The sequence below is a fragment of the Caenorhabditis briggsae genome (genome assembly GCF_000004555.2).
Source record: "Caenorhabditis briggsae complete genome, chrX, whole genome shotgun sequence".
In the NCBI taxonomy this organism is placed as follows: domain Eukaryota; kingdom Metazoa; phylum Nematoda; class Chromadorea; order Rhabditida; family Rhabditidae; genus Caenorhabditis; species Caenorhabditis briggsae.
In genome coordinates, this window is record NC_013491.2 from 12,640,769 (window position 1) to 12,661,517 (window position 20,749).

Consider the following 20,749-nt stretch of genomic DNA (forward strand, 5'->3'; position numbering starts at 1 on the left):
TTATCAATATGAATTTTTCTTACTGTTTTTTTTTCTCGCATTCACTCTCAGCAACTTCTGTTTTTGAAGTGCCAAAAAATCGATACACGGGGCTATTTCGTTCTGTTTCTCTACGCTCTCCATTTTCTGTATTGATTTCCTCACTCCGACACCGCCAGCTGGTTGGCAAGACACATAGCCAAGATGCATTTCTTTTGCCTGTCTTTTAGTTTTTTTTTCGTTAGGAAATGTGTATTCAACACAAATCGTTCCATTTCTTGTACTTTCCGAAGGTAATTTCTAATAGATTGACACTTTCGCTTGATAAAGTTTAGCAATCTAACTTTTACGATTTGTCTCGTTTCTGTGCAAACCGATTCAGTCAATTTGGTCCAAACATTTTGCGGTTTTCAATCGTATCTGAAAAAGAGATAATCTTTTATGAATCACGATTTTTTAAACTTTTTCTTTTTCACTTCCAACCAAGCGAACGTGGAAAGGAACGCTTACAAACGAAATTTACATAAAGTGCAGAGGGGCACATTTGTTTTTCCTGCGTCTCTTTTTCAATGCGTAGCGATGGATGTCACTAGCTGTTTTCTCGCCTCACTTTTTTAAAACGATTTTTCGAGCTTCTGGAGATATTTGCCAATCAATTAGTATGAAATATCAGCGTTATTTTTTTCGAAATTGTAGAAATAAGGTTTGAATTTCTTTTTTTCACGTAAATTTTTCGGATTTTTTTTGAAAAAATAACTCTTGAAAAGTTTGAACATTCGATGGTTTTTTACTTCATTTTTTGACCATTTGAACATGATGATAAGTTTGTTATTTTTTTAACACGTTTTTGCGAAAAATAACCAAACGTATTGAAAAATTGAAAGTATGAAAAGTATCCTGACAAGGGAAGTGTTTTCAGTGGGGCGTTGAGAATTTTCTAAAAATTTCAGTACTGATAGTTTGAGATATCCGCAACACGATGACGAAAAAATCTAGATCATAGTATCATCAACAAGCTGAAAATCTTCGTCTGAAAATTTTTGGTCGATTTCGCCCTCTCCCTCACTCCACGCCCCTCTCTCCTTTACGCACTCCGCGCCAGAGGAAAATATCGGATGTGTAATGTTGTGGTAAGAGGTAGACTCATTAGGAGTGACTATGGTGGTTCAAACCCCACTGTGGTAAATCTTTTTTTTGTTTTTTTCGAGACAAATTTTCGATATCCATTTTGGTCCCCTGAATAACAAATTATACTTATTTGACGAATTCCCGACATTTTCAAAGTGAAAAAGAAGGCGTTTGAAATTTTGAAGAAATTTTGAAATATTGTTTTTTTAGACGTCCTATCGCCCATAAGCAAAACTTTCGATTCTCGGAATTGCTCCGTCTTGCTCTTTTTTGAGTGGAACACCACCAAATCTATCACCCAAATGATCTTTGCATATTTCTGTGTATTCCGTGCGATTTTGAGCAATATTTGAGAAGTTACAGTTTTTCAAATTTCTTGCAATTATCAGATTTTGGGAATTATAAGGGCTCACAGACGAAATCAAGCTGCCAAATTCTGTGAAAATGATGTTGCTATCATTTCTGAATGTTTGAAAGACTTTTTTGCACTTTCAAAAAATTTCTCAAAAAATCACTTTTAAAGTGTGGGGTGCCCCATGATGATTTTTTTTTCAAAAAAAAAATCGATTTTTTTTTTGAAATTGCACAAAAAATATTTCAGATGATAGAAAAATGATCAAAAAAGAGTTTCCCGCTTGAAAAAATCCTGGAAAAAGAGTTTTAAATCTCGAAAAATGCACGTTTTTGGTCAAAATTAAGTACTGAAAACACTTTGAGAGCCTATATTTTTGTTCCTATTAGGGTTATGACCGAGATATTGCTGAAATCGTATTCAGCACGTTCGAAAGTACCTTTGTACAAATTTTGAGCTAATTCTCAACGCCCCTCTGAAAACACTTCCCTTGTGAGTTTGAACGGTTTCAGTACAACCATATGGTCAGGGGAACTAAAAAACTAGAAATTCATTACTCGAACATACTGTAGTTATCCCACCATCGCAAATTTGATCGAGTCAACCTCTGCGAAAACGCAAAATAGAAAGGACCACCACACACAAAACGCCCACGTAAACACTGCCCCCTTCCGAGATAAAACATTGAGTGATAACTCTCCTTTTCCGTTTTTCTGAGCGTTTCGCATTTTGGCACGGATCAGTTTCTAATCCACAACTTTAAAAAAATCAAAAATTTTCTTCGAAATTCGAAAGAAAATAAGGAGATTTTTTGACAAGTGAAAAATGAACTCATTCAGTAAGAACGCATATTGTTTCTCAATATTTCTTTTCTATCGTGAAAACGCTTCAACAATCGTTACAAAACTTCATTACATTCCAGAACTTGACAATCTCTTCAGACGAGCAATGTCATCGGGCGACAAGGATGTACCGGATGTCGCTACCGATTTTCCACCAGCTGCCGATACTCCAGACACCAAACCTGCTACCGAATCCCAATTCCATGTGGATGTCTTCTACGAACTCGAGTGTCTTGATGGAACACGAATCAGAATATGCCGATCGGGTGCAAAACACTCAAAAACCCTCGATTCCTTGATTGAAATCCTTGGTCAATCTCCAGAGAATCCAATTCCAATTGATAATATCGACTCGGCAACATTAAAATTCATTGTCCATTGGTGTACGGTACACTGTAAAGATGATTTAGTCGAAGAAGAGCCACACGAAGTTACTATTCCGGATTGGGACAAAACGTATCTGGATCAACTCAACAATAAACAATTATTCAAATTAATCAAAGCTGTTTGTTATTTGGACATCCCAGTGCTTCTAAGTTATGCGTGCAAACATGTAGCTCTACAGGCCAGAGGATTGAATCCAGAAGAAATGAGAAAGCTTTTTGCTATTCCAACGGATGAAGAGGATGAGAGAGCAATGAAGGAAAAGGTTGTTGCTGCCGAAAAGGAAAAATCGGATGCAGCCGAAAAAGAGACATTAACTTCGTCTGCCGATGACAAAACCAGCCACTAAGAATTCTTTTTTATAATCATCACCTTGTTAAATGAATTTGCACAGTTTATAAACTTTGAGACTTTCGAATACTTTTTTCTTTGGAATATAATGAATACGAGAAGTAAGCATACTGAAAATAAAAGAAAATCAACCTGATAATTTGTGAATCTCAACATCTAGCATACTATCTGAATGAAAACAGTTAACAACATTGGGCAAATATAGAAAATTAAAATGTTCAGAAAAAGACTACCAATTGAAAAACCGGGATTTTTTTTCGAAATCTATGCACAATGAGAACCAAGAATGCATTTTTCATTTTCTGGTTTTCGCAGAAGAAGTTGATTTCTATTATCATTAAATTCCAGTTATAAATCTGCCGCCTTTCCTCTTAATCTGGACAAATTTTAGATACGGTAGGTAACAGGTGGTACTGCTCAACACTAATTGGCGCAATCTTCCGCTCGACCACCATTAGAAAACACCTGCTAAACGGTACACTTATTCCTTTCCCTTTGAGGTCTTTTTTAAGCTGTTAATTACTATTTTTGATGTCACCTATCCAAGCCATTAGCTTCATTCGGATAAAACGCTAATCCTGATAATTTTGGTTGGAGCACCCCTTAGAAAATCCTGAAATTAGGAAAAGACATAAGTATGTGCAATGAAAACTTTTCGATCATAAAATAGATTTTCATCTGAGAAATTCGAACAATATTATTTTTTTCGGAAAACACCATTTTTATGGGAAACAAAAAATAAAATTGGGTTTGATTAATTGCAACCACGTTTGAAAGTAAAAAGAGCCAAATTATTTCACAAGAATATACTCAAAATTTGTTAAGAATGAGCAAACGTTTGGTAAAAGTTGGCAAAATATGATAAATTCATTTTTCGCAACATTCAATTGATTGAAAACTTTTCCAGCCATTTCAAAAATTTTGTCGCGCAGATGGTTTTTTGACGACATTTACATCATCCACCATTATGTTATACAAGTTGTTCCTCTTCTGTCTTTGCAGCAAACCAATTAGCCTGTCTAAAAGCATCCCTCCTGTAGATTGCCCCATGTGGCGGCTTGTGTCTTTGATTTTTCGTAACTTATCAATCTTGTCCCGATTATTGATGTAAGCCGCCAAAAAAATTGATAATTCACACACAGTGGGCTTGACTGAACTCGAGCTTACTTGTGTGAGCCCTGTTGACAGTGGATCCGAGGTCAGTCGAGACCGATCCAACGTCCTAACCAGAGAGACTTGTTTACCTGTAAAAGACCCCCAAACCCCCCAATGTGTAAGATAAGCGGTGCAAGTGCATAACAGTACGCAAGCTATTCGAATCCCAATTTATTGAAGGAAAGAGGGTCGAATAAACGGCAAAGACAATAGTAATGGGTAAAAGAAAGCGATACAGAAAAGAGGTAAAGGTGTAGGACTAAAACCTCCTGGGAGCTACCGGAGGAAACCTTGCTGCCCTCAAAAACTGTTGCTAGCAAAACCATAACATTGCCAAACGTAGGAAATAGTCTGAAACTATAATAAAAGTAGAAAGGGACCGCATAGCGGTCAGACGAAGGGAGATACCCGTCTCCCTGATACGAACAATTCGTCTGTGAGCGTGCGCGGAATGCGCCGCTCAAGTCGGCGCTAATGCCGAGCGGCGCGACGCGTGTCGCGGCACGTGTTGGCGCTTATTCAAATTATATTTAAGTTAGCGAACGAAACAATTGATTGTGATTAGTGAACGGAGTGTGATAAGAAGGGGGATGAATATGACCCGATTAAAACGGATAATCCAGAGGGATTTTATGGGGAAAATCGGGAGACTCTGGGTTATAGCGTTTTCAAGTTGTCACTGTCCCAAGACAATGGGGAAAATTGACAACAAGCCCATCACAGTTTTACGACCTCAATGTTTTTCATGATTCGGACATGATATGCAGAGATTAGTCCTAAACGTTTGATTTCATCTGAAACTTCAAACAGATTATTCTCAGATGCTCATCGATTTCTACTATAGTTTATCTAACCATTTTTCAACAAATGAAGCTAACCGACTGATGTATACAAAATATGTTGACTGATTTCTTTTTGTAAAATTTTAAAGCTTCATTGTCACCCGTTTAGCCAACTTTCAAACGCATCTTGTATTTTTCCTGAGAAGATAACCGTATTTATGTCACAGGTATGGTCCAGCTGACGAGCAGGTTTTTGTTTCGTTCTTTTTTACTCCTCTCTGCGTATACCCCTTTCGACACATTGAGATGATGAGCTCCTTATGAAGCAACCCATCAGTAGCCAGTTATTCACCTGCATCGCTCGCTAATCCCCCTCTTTGACTCACAACTTTCCTAAATCGTACAGCGGATTCAAATTTTGGTCATTAGGTGACTAATTAGGTCAGGAAAAATAGAGAAAGTGAGAGGAAAGAGAGATGACTACGAAAAGCATACGGTAGCTGAGAGCATATTATACCTTATGAAAAACGAAATGTGTTTAGCGTGAAACGTAGAAAGGGATGATTATAGAAGGAATACGGTAGCATACTGAAGATAAAAAGAACTGCAAAAGCGAAATTGTTCGCAGCACTCTTTGTCTGATACAACATTAGTTATGCAAAAAAAATGCTTTCAGATTTTTTGCGGAAATGGTGCCGACAGTTTCTTACGGTTACGTTTTTTTGGCGCCTCGAACATTTTCGAAAGTTCTGAGGATTAAATAATTGTTTGCGTTATTTTCTGAATGTTTCATAGGGCTGTAGGATTTCACAATCAGGTTCGATTTTTCCGTTTCCCAATTTTTCTGCTGTGATGACCATGATGTGCGCCCTATTTCAAAAAGACTATTTCAACTGACACCGGTCGATTTGTATGCCTGAATAAATATTTAGTCCTTGATTTGACATTTTCAGAAAACACAACTCAAAAATATAATTCTACCATTATTTTTGTGGTTCACTACTTTTTTGCACAATGATTTGATAGAAAGATACAACATCCAAACAGAAAACGCCTCGAACAAAACTGTAACCGAAATTGCTAAAAACCTAATGTACAACCGTTTGACACTGACTCGGGCTCGGCTATTAACTGTGATGGTTCAAAGAGAAGAACAGGAAATTAGACAGCCCCTAAAAATACAGTCACCTGTCACAAAGCTCAGCTTTTGTTGGTTTCGGAAGGCGGTCCAGGTAGAAACACTTTTCTACCGTAGACCAGGCTGCCGATACCACAATTGGCTCAGGCTTGCAATAACAATTTTTGATAATATCCGAGAGAATTCTGCCTAGTATCATCACTAGAATAACACTACAGACAGTATTCAGTCTACAGTTACAAACAGTATAAAAAGGCAACGTGACTCCACATGGCAAGAATATTCACTATTCACTATCTTATAAGACCACGAGCACCTCATCTACCTAACGATTCGTAGCACATGGTTTACATCAATCCTTAACTCTGTCGGCAATCATGATCTTAATCGCGGTTTCCTTTTTCTGGATGTTTTTTTTTTATGTCTGCCGTTCTACTACCGTCCTCTCTCATATAATAAACCAATTCAATGAGCCTCTTTGAAGCGCCCCGTATGCGAACTAACTGTTTCGCTCCGAAACCGTTTCGTTTATACTCACCGATAGTGTGACCAAATCTTGGAAAAAGGGTGACCAATTACGGCATTAGGAGTAAACTGTGATAGAGAATAATGACGAGGAAGCCTGGACGATAAACAAGAGCTAGCTTAAACAAAAATATCAGGCTATCTCGGCTGCGACAGGTTCTTTTGCATTTAGTTTGCCCTAAAATTTTTTCTTTTGCTCAAACGCTCGCTCAAAGCTTGTTTGTTTCAAACATGATATGTTAAACCTCCAGATACTAAACAATCGCATCCTACCATTCCACTTTTACCGATCCCTTTTCACATTTTCTTGCTCAAAAAATTTCGAAAGAGCTAGCATATCCATCGCGTCATTTCCCAGTGGAGAATACAGTAGGAATGTTCTTTCTCCCATATTTTCTCTTCTTCCCAGTTTCACATTATTATACATTTTAAACTGCCCAACCCATCTTATCTGATGGCGCTTGTAATTTTTGGCAGACTGATCACAAAACTGATCATGGAAACAAAAAAGAATGCAAGGAAGTAATCATTTTATTCAAAAAATTGACAAATTGAAAAATTGGCAGAATGCAAGAAATCACACTAAAATCACACTCGATCTTCCGGAAAAACAAAACTGCTAAGAATTTTGGATAACGACTGATGTAACTCATTTGGCGGTTGATTTGTAATCGAATTAACAAAAAATTTACTAGCACTCGTTTCATCATAACCCACCGTTTTAGGTTCGAGATACTCTTTCACGTTTAAGAAAAAGAGACGAGAGGGATGGAAAATATGTACCTCCGCCACCTCGTCAGCAATACGAGTTCACAGATGAGCAGCGAAGAATTCTTGAAGATACGTTTGCTTTTGGAGAAAACTCACTACCTGGAAGATGGACGCCTGAACTCACAAGAGAAATGAGTGGTAAAACCGGTTTAACAATAAAGCAAGTAAACAACTGGCTATGTAATCAACGCCGGAAGCAAGATGGTAGAGGCAATGAGAAAGACAGAAAAAGAAGACTGATAATGAGAGAAGAACAACTTAGAAAAGGAATATCTGTACGTGACAATTGATAATTGCCATCAAACTAAAAAGAAAATTTTCAGAGAAGCAGCGTGTTTTCTCAAAGTCAATTGAAGTTGTTCGAGCAATATCATTTCAAAGCAGAGCTTGCCGAGATTGGAGGAAGCTCATTCAAAATACCATATGGAGATCTTGTTGTGCAAACTGGACAGGACAGAAAAAAGGTAAAGCAATCACACCCTATCTTTCTTCAAAATTGAATTTTCAGATCAGAGACTGGTTTTCGAAAAGAAAATCGAAAGACAGAAAGTTTGCTGAAACAATGAAGAATACGTTGGTTGAGAATGAAGTGAACGTTCCTTTTGAAACCAATACGGGTCCAAATTTGGAAACGGTGGGTTATGATGAACGAGTGCTAGTAAATTTTTTGTTAATTCGATTACAAATCAACCGCCAAATGAGTTACATCAGTCGTTATCCAAAATTCTTAGCAGTTTTGTTTTTCCGGAAGATCGAGTGTGATTTTAGTGTGATTTCTTGCATTCTGCCAATTTTTCAATTTGTCAATTTTTTGAATAAAATGATTACTTCCTTGCATTCTTTTTTGTTTCCATGATCAGTTTTGTGATCAGTCTGCCAAAAATTACAAGCGCCATCAGATAAGATGGGTTGGGCAGTTTAAAATGTATAATAATGTGAAACTGGGAAGAAGAGAAAATATGGGAGAAAGAAGAACTTATGAAATAATTGAGAGAATAGAAAAAAGAGACACCGGGTTTTTGATTTGAACAATAGCAGTTGTAGTCCCCGTCAAAAGTCCATAAATGTTTTTCCAAAAAACTAATCGAACTTTTTTTGATGAAACTGAAAACTCTCTTGTCTTCATAACATAAATAGAGCTTCAATTTTGAAGTGGAAATTTTCACTCAAAAAAGGCGAATTCATCCAAAAGAGACAAACAGCTTGGAAAGGTTAAAACTCTGAATTCAGTGTTATCAATATAAGTTTTAGCACATGGTTGGTTTTAAGCGGTAAATCTCTTTTTGTTGGCTTTGCATCTAACCAACGCTAAAGAATTTTAAGATTTCTGTTAGATAAAAGATGTTAGATTTTGACTTGAAATTCTGAAAAAATAATCATTTCTTGAAGTGTTCCAACAGGAAATTGATAATTTTAAGCTCTTCCGCCAAGCGCACCCGTAGCCAAAACAACAACAACAACAACTCGTCTGCTTGTTCTTCTACAGTAAACCGCTCCCAGAAAAAAATCTAATTCAATATATTCAAATCATCTCCATTCCTCATGCCTCCTATCATCAAATTTGAATGACAACTCACCAGAAATCAATCCATTTTATAATCAATTTCCATTTCTTTAGCTATCTATCATCTTTATATGTCTCATTTCAAATTGATCAATTTTCTTTGGTTGAAAGAGTTCTCACTTTGCCCAGTATTAATTTAATTCCTGCTCAACGTTCTCGACAATCTTTTTTTGTTTTCTAGAAAAATTGTAACGTTTGTCACATTTTTGTCGGATAATTTGATCTATATTTCTTTGAATGAATGATAATTGAAAAAAAAGCTTTCAGGAGTTTAAGAGAGAAAAGCAGCTCAGCGCCTCCAGGTCCATGGAAAATCAAATATATATATATATATATATATATATATATATATATTCCAATAACATGTATCTGTTTCATTTTCCTATAAAGTATAAATTGAGCGGCTCTGTTATGAAAATATAGTCCGTAAAAATGCAGGTCTTTAATTCTTGTTCTCAAACTCCTCCTCTGACTCTTAAAAAAAATACTTGAAAAGGGTTCAAACTCTCAATGGATAATTTTTGACATTTTTCTTGCATTTCAGTTCAACTTTTGAGAATTACTTCCATTCAAAAAATATAAAAATTTGACACCGAAAACAGAAGTTTTTTGTTTTCATCCTCTGATCAAAATATTTTAAAGAAGAATGTTTCTGTATTTTCTGTGTTGACTTTACACTAAACCCTCTCAAAGCTTTTCTTTGCTGTACCGCCCCTGTACAACGTCGGGCATTTTTCATCAATCGTTTTTTCCACTGGCCACCATCTGATTACGGAGGCCTCACCTCATTCCGGGAGTTTCTAGGCACGAATCTTATGAATTGATTCTGAAAACTCCCAAATTTATTTTTCTAAACTGCTATTCCATTCAAAAAATTATGCAAAATGATAGAAAGAGCTTCGATCGAGGAATGTCTTCAGCGAGAATCGACGTGAGTTTTCTTTTAGATACTTTTGAAAATTATTTTATAAAAACTACAGGATTGGTCAATGGATCAAGTAGCAGCTTTATTCAGAAAATGTGTGTGAGTATTCTCACTGATATTCTAGAAAATTGTAGTATTCCTGATGTGGTTATGCATATCCTTCGCTGCTTTCATTAATTTTTTTGGCGTATGATTACTTTTCATTTTGACAGACTTTGAATATTCAAATACGAGTATAATAATTTGAGAATCTCAAATTGAAGCATTTGCAGAGCTCTCAGAGCACACGGACGTTTCTACAAGTCAAACTCCACACCCCGAACAGAACGCTGTACCCATCCATTCCGACACTGTCACCTCTGACCCTACTCCACCTGTAAGGTATTTATCAGACAATCTCCGTCAATTTACGGTGGGAGATTTGCTAGGATCAGCATCAAGCAAGATTCGTCCATTCAACATCGATTTTGTCAGACGCTGCCTATTCGAAATCGTCATGCTTCGCCCAGAGCCAGAAATGCCGGCTTATTGGGTTTCTCCTCGCAGTACCCTATTCAAATTGTGGACACCGGAAACTTCTCGCGTCTACAATCAGCAGGAAAGTCAATGCTCAATCCTGAAGAAGCCGACGTCGCTTTTCTCCTCATCCGCAGGTTGTCAAGGCAAAGAGAATTGCGCACAATCGGAGGGCTCTCTTTTTACAAAGCTCAAGCCGGTCACTTGGCAAAAGAAATCTCAAGGCCAAGAGTGTGACATCTATATCATAGTCACCACCCGGACATCTTCAGCTCAAAAGCCAGAAAGGAAAAAGAAAAAAGAAAGCTGACCAGAAAGCATGGAGACCGACTTAATTGATGACATCCTCAACATCGTCATTACAAGAACCAAGAAGTTGTGCATCCTCCTGACGTTTCCAGTGCTTTTAAATCGGGAATATGGCGAGATGTGCTGGACCAGATCCCACGATGCCCTCGATCGAAGGCTGCTGACGTTCTTCGTTGTCAGGAAACCGAGCACTAGGAGATGCATCTAGCCCACTTCTTGCTCGGTTCAGCAGGTTTGCTGTATTAGATTTACAACATTTTTCAAAAATAGTTTTCCTTCAATCATACTTGTGGAAAAGATGGCCGGCCCGGGCCGGGCTGAGATTTTTCTAAAAGCCAATAGGACAATGACAGCACTCAATTTCAATTAAATTGACTTTTTCGGATGGTTATATGCATTTCGATTAATATTTGTGCTATTAAAAATATATTGGCACATTTGAAAAGTAACATTTTCGAAAAGTTGTCCTAGGCGGGCCGAGCGGGCTGGGCTGGGCCGAGGGTTTTGAGACAAGCGGGCCGACCCGGCCCGGCCCGGCCCGGCCCGGCCATCCACATGTATGCCTTCAATAGACCAGGGTCGGTCCTAATCTAAGGTGGTAGGTGTAAGGTATTCTAAATACCTTAGTATGTTCAAATTAGGTACTTAGTTATTCTAAGATTCACTCAAGTGTACTTTAGTCATCTCTAGACTTTTTTTTTCAACATTTCTAAGACGAGGAGACATCCTTGTTTCTGTCCAAGACAGATAGGCACTTAGGGTTTTGCAGAAATTGGATTTTCTAAATCACCTTATTCTCAACAGACTCTAACTCTTAAATTTCAGACCAATACCACGTCCGGCCAGCTCTACCAACCCACGCTCCTACCAAGCCACCTGACATGGTTGGAACGCCCCCGAAGCTCATATAAACACCCTTCTTCCCTTCTTTCGCGGAGGCCTTCCGTACCCCACACTTTATGTCCCTATTTCATAAGTCGGATTCGAGTCACCCCTTTATACCAAATTTCATAATTGTGTATTCTTTTGGGTTTTTTCTATCTGGACAAAGTTCATTTTGTCCCATGATTTATCTCCTGTCCATTAGTTTTTATCGTTTCCCCCGCACATTCCTATCCTTTCTATCTACTGTTAACTCCACCCCATATTTTTTATATAAAAGCGAGCCCAAGGCGAGCTATTCTATATCCTTCTATCATTATTGTTTTTCTTTTATCTTTATAATGTTTCTTTATATCTTTATCCAATAAATGGTTTAATTACCCCAGTTTGAGATTGTCATCTACCCGAGTACACTAAGCAAACTACCACACACACATTGCTGGAATTGCCCAATAGGACAAAGACAGCACCACCCATCATTTCAGTTTAGCCTTTTTCCTATTATGTATAACCTATAACTTACAAATAAATCACTTATCCACATAGCTGGCTCTTATTCACCAAACCCCAAACCCAGATCAACTTCAGAAAAAAACAGCTTCACTTTTCAGACTCACTACCACTGCAAGCAAGCCAGTGGCTCATATCACCATAAAATCGAGTAAGTGGATAATTTCGAACTTTGAGAAATTTTTGTATAGTTTTCAGAAACCTACCGTTACCTCAACAGAATAAATTTCTTCATCTTCGATAAACAGTTGTTAATCAGAAAAAATTTATATAAGACAAAACAAATACAAGAGAATCTTGAGAATTGTTGGCGAAGCTTGAATTGTGGACACAGAGAGAGGAACAAAAATGTCCACTTCCTCACATTTCTCCTAGTTTAGTTGTCCGCACACATTTAACAGGGCTCGGAGCTGCTTGATTTACTGATGCGTTAGTTTTGGATCGCCGGTAATTGTTGAAAACTGATTTTTTAACATAATGGTAAAAAATTCAGAAGAAACCATGGAAGCTGTAAACATACTCAAATATCGGAATTTCCAGAACAAGATTTTTTCGAAGTCCATAGTTTCATCAGATCCCAGTTTTTTACTGTGTTCGCTACCTCTTCTTGGGGATATTTTGAAAAGTCAAAATAATTCATATTTGCACTTCAAAGTTGATCAACTACTGTCTGAATCATAGAACGTTTGGGACGCGCTCCGAACGCGGTACATGTTGAAGGCATAACACTAACTTGTCATTGTTATCGGAAGAATTAGCTCAAATATACTCCAGGTTCATAGAAGATCTTGTCTTCGACTATAGAGCTTTTCTCACTTGAATAATCAGATTCGCTGGAAGAATAATTCTCATCTTCCGCTCGGTACTTGTTTGAGAGGAGGGTTGCGAAGTTTCTTTCTTTCGTAAAAGCGTCTAAACATGTATTTCCACATATAGCCGCCGAGTTGGTCTTCTGAAACATCATGATTGGGTTTCGAGCTTCTGTTTGAATGCTCTTCATATTGCTCCAATCGACTCAGTATAAACTCCTGTGAAGGCCTTGAATGACAACTCATTGTAACACGACAATCTCCACCTAATTGAACGACGTCATTGCCTAATATAACGACGTCTTGCCCCAATCAAACGACGTATTTACATAGTCAGAGAGCATTTTAAGAACATAAATTTACGTCCACTTCCCAAAAAAACAGTCACCAGAAGACGAAAATTACTGTTTTTGATTTCAAATTTTGAAATTAACGAAAATTAATTAAATAACAAACGAAAAGCTCAATAAATGAGCTGAAATTTTTAAAAATCCGAAATTATCCAAAAAAAAGTGTCAGCGTTAAGCTGATTCTTTCAATAACATTGTCGAATCAGTGCCATTCTTCAACTGTCTTCGGAGCGTGTCTCTGGGGAACTATGATTCAGTATAATTTTTGAGGACGACAACCTCATAGTGGAACCGATTGAGCTGTAGGAACAAACATTTATATGAAAGGATATGAAGACATAGATAAAGAAAAGATGAGATTTGAGATAAGACATAATTATCAGAGGTGATCCATTCCGCAGAAGTCAGAATGAATCGAATTTGATTTCTTTTTGCTCTCCATTCACCAAGAAGCGACGGACAGCGGAAGTTATCGACTGAAAATCGTTTATGTATAGTTTATCTTTTTTTCAATTACCTCCAATACTGAATACGAGCTTCCTTCTCCGGTGCTGTGCTTCGGTGCCGCCTGGACTTGGACTGTTGGCTCCGGAGATGCTTTCGGTGGAAGGCAATATTCCCATTCGTGCTGTGGGATGTCTTTGAAGCTGAGATCAATTTTTTTCTTTGACTCCATTCTGAAATTTAGAATGTTACCATTAACACTGGAATAGAAAGCCTTTGCCCTAACCTTCAAATTTAGAACAATTTATGTTGCTTTCTGTGAGAGGTATCCAAAAATGTTCTACTGACAAATTGTTTTTGAAATTATGATAAAAATTCCGTTAGTTGATATGTTTTTGATATCATTTACAGAAACCTAGATAAATTCGCTCGAAGTTGACGGTTCACGGTATGCGATACACGCCACAAGCAAAAATGAGAATGGAATCAAAAATTTCAAAAACCAGAAATGCCTCTAAACATTTTTCTTCCGCACCTATTTCTAGAAAAAAAAATAAATGAGTTATCAGGAGGTTAAAATCTCGCAATTAGGAACTAGTTATATAGCCCAGCCGTCCCCGCAGGGAGATCCGATGCCAGGCCGTGCCAAGCAAAATTGTCATTGTTATTGAGCGTGTGCGTTTCAAAATTTCAAAAAATTATTTAAAAACAAGATTAAGATCCACAAGGGAATAAGTTTTTCGGAGCTAATTTGACGTCATGAATTTTGGGGCAGAAAATCTTTCCAATTTTTTTTCAAACCAGGATGGGAAGAAGATTTTGGAGACAAATTTGTGACCGAGATCAATTTAGCCAGGGATTTTTGGAACGGAATTCCGAATTCCAAAAATTCAGAAAAATTATGAACAGAATGAAATTCCGACCGTAATATTTTTGAAGCTTTTTTCTTGGAATTAGTTTTTTAGGCTACGGTGTGTCAATAAAATTGTTCTTGTGAGTCTCGATCGGTATAACTTTCAACATTTTTTCGCGTTTTCGAAGTCTGTTTGCCAATGTTTCACCAATTTTATGCTTTTTTGTGATGGGAAAACAGGATTTACATTCAAGCTTGAATGTTTCAATATTCGAAGACTCAGAAATATCGATATTCAAAAAACCGAAATATTCCAAAATTCCAAGATTTTGAAAATCTGATTTTTTTTCCCTTTTATGCCATCCTAAAATAAATGTATATATTTGCGTCAGCCCTAGTTCAGACGCAATCGTGTGAGCTACGCGGTTGTTCACATCAGCAAATTTGTCCTGTTTTTATTTTATTCATATCCTCGCTACGTGATCTATGCCGATTCAGGCATTCTTCTCTGTTCTTATCATTTTTTTTTCTGGAAAAATTGCGTTTTTGGATAATGTGTGAATATGATAAAATTTTTATTTAGAGTTGGTTGGATATTCAGAAGTAGGAAAGTGAAAAAATCCCAAAGAATTGAGTGGGGAGCGAGAGGTTATTAATTTTTAGATGAGGAAATTAATGGGGTTTTGTCGTCAGTATCCTCAAATTCTTCAGAAACCGAAGCATCTGTAGTGGCATCTGGATTGATCGGCGCTTCCTTTGTCATGGTTGCCATTTCTTTTTTTCTTATCTCCTTCATAGTATCATCATACTCGTCATTTCGGTACTCCTGAAAATATACTCATTGATGATTCTATTGAATGATAGTTGAGAATATTACCCCTGGTGCGAAGTAACGCCAAGTGTTTCTCGACTCAAACTCGTATACAGATTTTGGAGGGTATGGAACTTTTGTTTGGAACAGCGGGTCTTCACTCTGAAACCGATGGCTTTTAAACCCCACAAAGGGCTTCATTAGTGATAACATAATTAACAAAGAAAAACTTACAAATACCATTTCGCAGTTCACTCAAAGTTTGTGGAAATAATCTGAAGCAAGAAGCTTTGTTTCAAAAAGAAAAGAATGAATGTGAATGTGCTGATATTGTCTTTAGTGACAAAGGCAGAGAAATAGAGAACGAGAAAGCTCCGCCTACGTGCGTTACTAATTCACTAATTAGTGATATATGAACAATTTCGAAATTTGGATAATCCAGGTTCAAAATATCGGGTGTACTTTTAATTCCTCAACAAGTTCTGGATGAACATACGTAACTGGTTTGGGGATTTATGAAATTACAAGCTTTTCCTATGTTCGGTTAGAAATGAAAATCTTGAACCAGGAAATGATTTTCAAGCATCTTGAAGCGCATGATATTCCTAATGTGTAAAAAGTATCTAAAAACAGTTTTTACGACAAAACATACATTTTTATTCATAAATATTCAAAAAGCTCCGATGATAAAACTCAGAAAAACGGCCGAATTCGCTTTAATGAGAGCTCACCCTTTACGTACACTCTGAGCTTAATTACCTTGGTTTCTTCGAAAGATATCAAAAAATTACAAACTGGAGAATTATTTATTATAACATCAGCAATATATTATTAATTGACGGATTTTCGATATCTCGCATAGTAACCAATATAATTGGTCTCAAAGTACGTACAAGGGTAACGTGTATGAAAACATTTAAGGTATTTGATGACCCTCAGAAAAAATATAGAAACATTGTTTCTGTAAGAGTCTGAAAACCCCTTATTACTCAATACACCGTAGATTACTATCCATAGTATGTAGTTTACATCCTTAGAGCCATTACATTCTTTTCTTCCTGTAGTTTGCTCTATGAGTCAAGAAACACCATTCGTTCATGTAGCATATTGGCTCTTAGTGATCGAGACAGGAATTGTCATCTTCTCATTCCTCTAGAGTCTTTAGATCTTGAATCATTCCATATCCCAATCATGCCCACATGGCCAGTAGCTTCCATTAACGACCCTTCACCTCCCTACTCTCTAAACTCGATTATCATCATTTTCCAAAGCTCCTCCCGCGTTCCTTTTTTCCCAGTCCAGTGTATAACCCTTTCTCATGTACTCCGTCTTCACGATTATTCTCACCATTCCTATTTTTCAGAATCATATGTCGCCTCACCCTAACTAAACCTGAGATTCTGAGAATAAACCTAGTTTCTGAAATTCTGATTGGAGCACATTTATTTTTTGGTAAGTATGCGTTTCTGTGCTTTTTTGTGATTCCTGTTTTTTCCGTGTTTCTGTGCTTTCTTACAGTACCTGTTTGTAAAAATCCATTTTGGTATCGTATCATCTAGTGAACTTTCGCGTTTTTCACAGTTATCTCTTGCCTTGAAATCTTAACAGCTCCCCTGGAAAAGCCGAAACTTAACCATCAGAACACTACCTCTTGCCATGTATATGCATTTTTTATTTATGCCACTGATTTTAAACGGCGAAGTAGTTCTGACTGGACTTTTCAGACTCAAAACCTTCAACCCATACAATCAGTCTAGAATATTTGTATCCATTCCACATTACTCGTGAACATTGTAGGTCAATTGTTTGAGATAAAACAAGATCTTATCTATACATTGCCGGTCAAACAAATGTAATGTGTGCGGTTCACCATGACGCGCAGTTGCGGACTTTTTGACAATTCTTTGTTTGACCTGTAACTTTACTTAAGTATCTATAGGAAACTCCCAGAAAACAATTGAAATAACATTTTATCTTGTAAATCTTCTTCCTCAGCTTTCAATTTTATATTCCTATATTCATTTTCTTATGACACGTATTGAAAACTGCAAAGTTTCTTATGCTGACGTGTGTTAATGCGCAGAAGAGTGCGGCCGGAGAAGAGACGCAGACACAGCGGTCGCAATAGCACAAACAGACGTCGACGTCCGCTATTCGCAATGGTTATTGACTCTTTTTCTTATTCCACACCCAGTTTGCCACGATTTTCGTTCAGAAATGCAACTTTTTTCGATTGCCAAAACACGTATATCCATAATTGTTTTGACTGCATGGAGAAAGTGTTTCTCTATTACAAATGAAACGTCTGTGAACTAGTCTACTTGACCTAGTTTCACTAGCAATTTGTCTGGTGTTACTTCTTTTGCCCTTCTCGTTTCCTTTTCGAAAGCTGCCCTTTTATTACTTATTTTGTTTTCTTTTCAGATAATTAACCGACAAAAAATGACATTATATCAACAAATATTTCTCCTATGGTCCAGTTTATTTGGTAAGTTAAGAAAAATTGAATTTCAATAGGAAAAATCGATATTTACAGCCACAACATTGGCTGGAACCGCTGAGGAAGTAGCGAAACACTTGGAACTAGGTAGTCAACATCTCGCTAGGGTAAGATTCGTTGTAAATCAGCAAAAGTCACAGTAAAATCAATTCAGGCCCAATTCGCTGATGCCCTCACACAGTACCATGCGGCGATTGAACTTGATCCAAAGAATTATCAAGCTGTGTATCGTAGAGCAACAACATATTTGGCAATGGGTCGGGGGATGGCTGCAATCGTGGATTTAGAACGTGTATTGGAGTTGAAACCTGATTTTTATGGGGTGAGTTTTATGAAATTCAGGAATCTCTGGCTGATAAAAGTGAGAGAACACCGTTGCGAAGGTTCTTATCCAACTTTGTTTACACTTTGATCATCCAATACTCCAGAAACACTCTAAACAATCTCTGCTTCTCATAAACATTCCATTTGCAGGCTCGTCTTCAAAGGGCAAACATTCTTTTGAAGCAAGGAGAACTAGAGGCAGCTGAAAACGACTACAACATCGTGCTCAATCATGACACCTCAAACACAGAAGTTCAAGAGAAAACAGCACTTATTGAGCAGCACCGACAGCTTCGGCATCAAATAAAATCTGCATTCGCTGGTGGAGACTGCTCAACTGTCGAGGAGTACATTAACCATATCATCGAGGTCCAGGTCTGGGATGCATCGTTATACAGAATGCGTGCCAAGTGTTTGGAGGAGAGAGGAGAGCTGAAAAAAGCCATTCATGACATGAGAATTGTTTCCAAGCTGAGCACGGATAGTACGGATACGATGTTCGACACATCGAAGTTGCTCTACACCGTTGGAGATTTGGAGGAATCTTTGAAGTGAGTTGTTTGATGCAAAAAGCTCTCTAGCGTACTCAAATATGACTTTCAGCGTCATCCGCGAGTGCCTAAAGCTCAATCCAGATCACAAAAACTGCTATCCATTCTACAAGAAGCTCAGGAAGGTTGTCAAATCTCTCGGTAAGATCCCTACTTCATACATCCATGAAGCAATCCTTATTTCAGAGTCCATGAAAAAGAAAGTAGAGAAAAGCGATTGGATGGCGTGTCTCGAGGAAGGACAGAAAACACTGAAATTCGACCCAACGCCTTCAGTCCAGCTGAACGTCTTCAGAATCACAAATAGGTGTCAACGAGAAGCCGGACATGTCAGTGAAGCTATTGCCGAATGTAGTCAGATTCTTCAAGACGATCCTTCTGATGCGGATATTTTGTGCGAAAGAGCCGAAGCTTATATTCTCGAAGAGGATTATGACTCTGGTGCGTTCGAAAAATAAGCATACAACAAAATAAACGCTTTTTTCAGCTATCGAAGACTACCAGAAAGCTACAGAGGTGAATCCGGAGCACAGCGAAGCTAAACAAGGACTTGAACATGCTAAGCGACTAAAGACCCAAGCTGGAAAACGCGACTATTACAAAATTCTTGGAGTGAAACGAAACGCTAACAAGAGAGAAATCACAAAGGCTTACCGGAAGCTCGCTCAGAAGTGGCATCCTGATAACTTCTCAGACGAGGAGGAGAAGAAGAAGGCCGAGAAGAAGTTCATTGATATTGCTGCCGCCAAGGAGGTACTACAAGATGAAGGTTAGTAATCTCTCAACCGTATGTATTATGGTTTTCTGGACATGAATAGATATGACGTCAATTATCATCCCCGTCCGGCGTGATCAAATCATTGCGATCAGCATTTTCCCCTCATGACGTACTCTGTACTATTGAGATCGAATCAAAACATTACGATTGTCTACGCAAACATCCTAAATAGAGTGTTGTCTGAAAAAATCTGATTCAGTGATGATGACAATTTTTTGAATTCCAGAAAAACGACGTCAATTCGACCAAGGAATTGATCCACTGGACCCCGAAGCACAAAGACAACAAGGTGGACATCATGGAGGGTATGTTTCGAGATTAAGATATATTTGACAACCTAATTTTCGTTTTCAGATGGGGCGGCGGCTTCCCACACGGATTCCATCATTTTGGCGGTGGTCATGGCGGCGGAGGCGGTGACTACTCATTCAAATTCAACTGGGGATAATTGTCGTATCAACGCTCCCAATTAGGATTATGGACTTGTTTTACATCTTTTTCTGATTATTTATTTATCTTTTCGCTTACAGTAATCTGTGAATAACTCCTCTCCGAACACTAGTCATCTGGTATTCTAAACTCTAATCAAAAAATGCCTTATATGTACTCAAAAAACCGAACAATTTCTGGGTTCTAATTTCTCGACTAAGCAGGTTTTTTCTATAAACTGTGAATCCTTTGGTCCTCTCGATGTGGCATCGAATGATTTCTTTCAATTAATTTGTTCACAATGCCTCACTTTGTTATGCCTGTAATAATTGATTTTGCATTTTTCTCTCTTCAGCGACACTCTTGTTTGTCTTCATTACGGATAATTTTCTTTTATATTTTGCGTTGTCAACATCTCGCAATATGAAACTTCTCCTGTTGCTTTAAATAATAAATAATACCATTGGTTATTGCATATCATTAAATGGTTTGTTCAGGAGGTTTTGTGTTGATTTCCGATGATTTTTGACGATTTTATCAAAAAAATTTTAATGACATACTGATGCAAAACACAACGGGTAGTTTCGTTCGAAAAACAAAAATACACAATCATTGTTGAAAACAACTCACAAGCAAATAATTTGAAGTAGACCTCCAATGTGATCAGGTGGTTTTTTTCTCTCACCACACGCACACCCCAGTCCTCCTCTTCTCTCATTTCTGTAACTACCCCCACCAGCTCACCGGGCCAACCACTGTATCGAACCCCCACCATGCCCCCCTGATT

At 37.7% G+C, this 20,749-nt stretch overlaps 5 protein-coding genes across 5 annotated transcripts; 3 read left to right on the forward strand and 2 right to left on the reverse strand.

Annotated features, from left to right (window-relative positions):
• Window positions 1–2,407: 2,407 nt before the first annotated feature.
• CBG10989 lies at window positions 2,408–3,034 on the forward strand (the record flags this gene model as incomplete). The annotated part of the gene is made up of 1 exon (XM_002644956.1): window positions 2,408–3,034. One exon carries the CDS (start codon window positions 2,408–2,410, stop codon window positions 3,032–3,034), a length of 627 nt encoding a protein of 208 aa, XP_002645002.1.
• Window positions 3,035–7,538: 4,504 nt separating this feature from the next.
• Window positions 7,539–11,632, forward strand: CBG10990 (the record flags this gene model as incomplete). The annotated part of the gene is made up of 5 exons (XM_045239925.1): window positions 7,539–7,682; window positions 7,731–7,871; window positions 7,916–8,045; window positions 10,169–10,549; window positions 11,547–11,632. The coding sequence occupies 5 exons, from the start codon at window positions 7,539–7,541 to the stop codon at window positions 11,630–11,632; spliced, it is 882 nt and encodes a 293-aa protein (XP_045094426.1).
• Window positions 11,633–13,676: 2,044 nt separating this feature from the next.
• Window positions 13,677–13,948, reverse strand: CBG27782 (the record flags this gene model as incomplete). The annotated part of the gene is made up of 2 exons (XM_045239926.1): window positions 13,677–13,748; window positions 13,790–13,948. The coding sequence occupies 2 exons, from the start codon at window positions 13,946–13,948 to the stop codon at window positions 13,677–13,679; spliced, it is 231 nt and encodes a 76-aa protein (XP_045099112.1).
• A 1,273-nt stretch (window positions 13,949–15,221) lies between these two features.
• CBG27783 lies at window positions 15,222–15,623 on the reverse strand (the record flags this gene model as incomplete). Its single annotated transcript, XM_045239927.1, has 3 exons — window positions 15,222–15,395; window positions 15,447–15,542; window positions 15,615–15,623. 3 exons carry the CDS (start codon window positions 15,621–15,623, stop codon window positions 15,222–15,224), a joined length of 279 nt encoding a protein of 92 aa, XP_045099113.1.
• A 2,199-nt stretch (window positions 15,624–17,822) lies between these two features.
• Window positions 17,823–19,981, forward strand: Cbr-dnj-7 (the record flags this gene model as incomplete). The annotated part of the gene is made up of 9 exons (XM_002644958.1): window positions 17,823–17,868; window positions 17,917–17,987; window positions 18,035–18,202; window positions 18,355–18,755; window positions 18,808–18,896; window positions 18,942–19,196; window positions 19,243–19,524; window positions 19,760–19,838; window positions 19,888–19,981. 9 exons carry the CDS (start codon window positions 17,823–17,825, stop codon window positions 19,979–19,981), a joined length of 1,485 nt encoding a protein of 494 aa, XP_002645004.1.
• Between the last annotated feature and the right edge of the window lie 768 nt (window positions 19,982–20,749).